We start from the raw sequence: 2,916 nt of genomic DNA on the forward strand, positions 1-2,916 counted from the left end.
GGCCAGGCCTTACCTCGTCCCCTGTGCAGCCCTCACCCCATCCCCTGTGTGACCAAGTCTTCACCTCATCCCCTGTGCAGCTGGGCCCCACCTGCACAGCTCTCTGGCCTTGGTTGCAGCCTCCCCACGTGGCTTCAGGCCATTGTCTTTAGATTAGGATCCTGCCCACCTGCTTTCTTGCATTCATGCCTTCAGGCTTCAGGCATGCAGCTCTGCTGACATGTGTGACATTAGATCCCAAAGCTGTCCCTGAGGGGCAGTGCTGAAAAAAACACGCAGGGCCCGGGGGCAGCACCATACCCCTCACGGAGTGCACCATGCATGGGCCCTGCAGAGAGGACTGGTGGGTACCGGCCCAGCATTTCCGGGCCCGAGGTGGGCGCAGGGATTCCTGAGACCCCAGCAGGAGCTGCCTAAGGATGCGGGTTGGCCCGCACGCCGCCCCCTGCCCGCAGTGTCTGCACCTGAACCCCTGCTCACCCTTCTGCTCTCTCCTTGCAGCCTCACCTGGCCGTGGGAAGCAACGACTACTACATCTCCGTGTACTCAGTGGAGAAGCGCGTCAGATAGCGGCGTGACCCGGCCCGCCAGGCCACGGCCGCCTGCTGTACATAGTGAACCTGCCACTTGCCGGGGCGCGGGGTGTCGGCTGCTGCGGCCCCGCGGTGTGAACGTTGGCTGCTGCCTTAGCTGCTGATGACGGCAGGAGGGCCCTGCTACTCGCTTTTGTCTGTCTTCGCTGTCGTGTCCGGAACGTCAGGGACAGGGAGGGCTTAGGTTGACGGTGGCTTCCCACTGAGCACCAGCATCCAGGTGCACCCCCGCGGCCGCAGCGCGTCTGTCCCTCTCCTGTTCTGTGTTTCTCTGAGACGTTGAAAGGGGAAACACTTCATTTTATTTCCATGTAATCAGAGCATTAGCTGCAGCAAAACCCCCAGACAGCCCTGGAGGAGAGGCAGGCGCTGGGGCTCCCGCGGGTCCCTGGAGCAGCCGTCCCCATCAGGCCAAGAGCGAGCGAGAGGTGCTGCCCCAGCCAGGCCCACCGCCTCTCACAGTCAGTGCACACAAGCAGGGACATTTCCTAGCCGGCTGGGGCACACTGGAAATTCGGGAAACCAAGAGAGGGGAAGAAGGAGACGCCCCTCTAGCTGGCGGTATGAGGAAAGCCGCGGGCCGGGCTGTCCTTGGCCGCTGGCCGCATCACTGAACGGGAGGAGTGCAGTGCGTCCTCCACAGTCCACGCTCCCTGCACCTCCAGGTCTCTAGACTAGTTTTGGCCCCTCACGCAGAGCTGTCAGCAGGGGCCTGTGTGGCCGCGCACAGGAGAGGCAGGTCCTTGGCAGTGTAGCCCCTGCCTTAATCCACAGGGCTCCTTTCCCTCCGAAGGGCTGCTCTTCCCCGCACGCGCAGGGGCGGCGGCCCGGCCTGTGGTCTCCGTGCCTGTGCCCACACACGGGTGTAGCACACGCATGTGCGGGCACCACGGCTGGCACCCTGGGGGCACACATGCAGGCGGCGTGGTCTCCCTGCTCTGTCCGCACACGTTCATCACACACAGGTGAGAGGCACTGCCGGGTCCTAGACGGCTCTGGGTGACACCAGCCCCATCTCCAGCCCTGAGTCGCCCATGCTGATGCGACCTTAGCTTGCAGCTGGGCCTGTGGTGCAGACAGGAGCTGTGTGGACAGTCCCGCCCAGGAGGGGCCTCAGGGCATGTGCGAGCAGTTTTGCAAACAGAACACAACCACAATGATGGTATTTTGAAAAGCATTTTTTCCATGTTCGTTGGGAATCAGGATTATTGAGAGGTGGAGGAGCCAAGTGGCTTCACTGTGGCGGTAAGAGGCCCATGACCACGGGAGTGAGACTGGGCGTGGCGAGGCCCAGCTCCCCTGTAGTGTGACTGGCATCCTGCCGTGGCCAAGAGCATCTTCTGGGTGGATGGAACCCTGCCTGGCTGCGTTTGGTCAGAAACACCTGGTCTTCAGGAGGCTGAGCTGGGGCTGGCCGGGACATGACAAGGTGGGACAGAGGCGGCCCCTCCACTGCTCTTTTTTGGAATGTGAGCTCCCACCAGAAGAAGGTTCCGGCACGAATCCCATCCCCACGTCTGGGCCGAGCGAGCAGACCAGGTCCGGAAAGTGTAGAGAGCCCCGACCCCCACAAGTCCCGGCCTCACTCAGCTCACAGGGCATGCCAGGCGGCAACACCAGAATCTTCCAGAAGCCCAGCTCCACCCGCACACACAGCTTCCCATCCAGTCCTTCAACTCGATTCTTACCTAACACGCGTTTCTGTTTGTTTTGAGACAAAACCACCACCTGTCAAAAGGCAGGTGGCTCCAGAGGGGACAAGACCCTCCTGCGCCCGCTCCGCCCTGGAGCCACCCCCACGGGCTCCGCGTGCCACCTGCACGTGGGCTGTCTTCACAGGTCTGATGCGGAAATTCAATCACGACGTTAACCAGGGCTCGAGAGAGCGCCGGCCTAAAGGCTCCTTATCTCTATTTATTTTACCAAATGCGAATTGAGAAAGACTTTGACAAAACACAAAATGGCAATGTGAAGCTAAGAGCAGGACAAACAGTAAACAACACGCGCAGACTCTGGCTGGCGGCTGTGTCTTTACACAAACTGCCCACCCCCACCGCAGGGGTCGTAGGTCAGAGGAGGGGTGGGGGGACCTTGCCCGGGTCCCCCTGCTGTCCCCAGGGCCACCAGCAGCTCTGCGTCCTGGGCGCTCTCCAGGCAGGCACCACATCCATAGGGAGCCTGGCATGTTCAGGGGTGTGCAAAGGTCTCGGTCCTCATCTCCCGGGCAGCAATGCTTCTCCCAGGCAGTGCCCCCAGCCTGTGGCACAGACCCCACGTTGGGGAGTGCGCTCTGTGGTGAGAGCTGTGCTGTGATGTAGGCCGG

The 2,916-nt window shown here is 61.7% G+C and overlaps 1 protein-coding gene across 1 annotated transcript in view; it reads left to right on the forward strand.

Annotated features, from left to right (window-relative positions):
* The window catches only part of RPTOR (regulatory associated protein of MTOR, complex 1), a 448,104-nt gene extending 445,500 nt beyond the window's left edge, over positions 1-2,604 (forward strand). Inside the window, exon 34 of the mRNA XM_011967646.1 lies at positions 502-2,604. Coding sequence (XP_011823036.1) covers positions 502-570 — 69 coding nt within the window. The 3' untranslated portion in view covers positions 571-2,604. The remainder of the gene's footprint in view (positions 1-501) is intronic.
* The last annotated feature ends 312 nt before the right edge of the window (positions 2,605-2,916 follow it).

This window comes from Mandrillus leucophaeus, unplaced genomic scaffold (assembly GCF_000951045.1).
Source record: "Mandrillus leucophaeus isolate KB7577 unplaced genomic scaffold, Mleu.le_1.0 Scaffold1, whole genome shotgun sequence".
NCBI lineage: Eukaryota > Metazoa > Chordata > Mammalia > Primates > Cercopithecidae > Mandrillus > Mandrillus leucophaeus.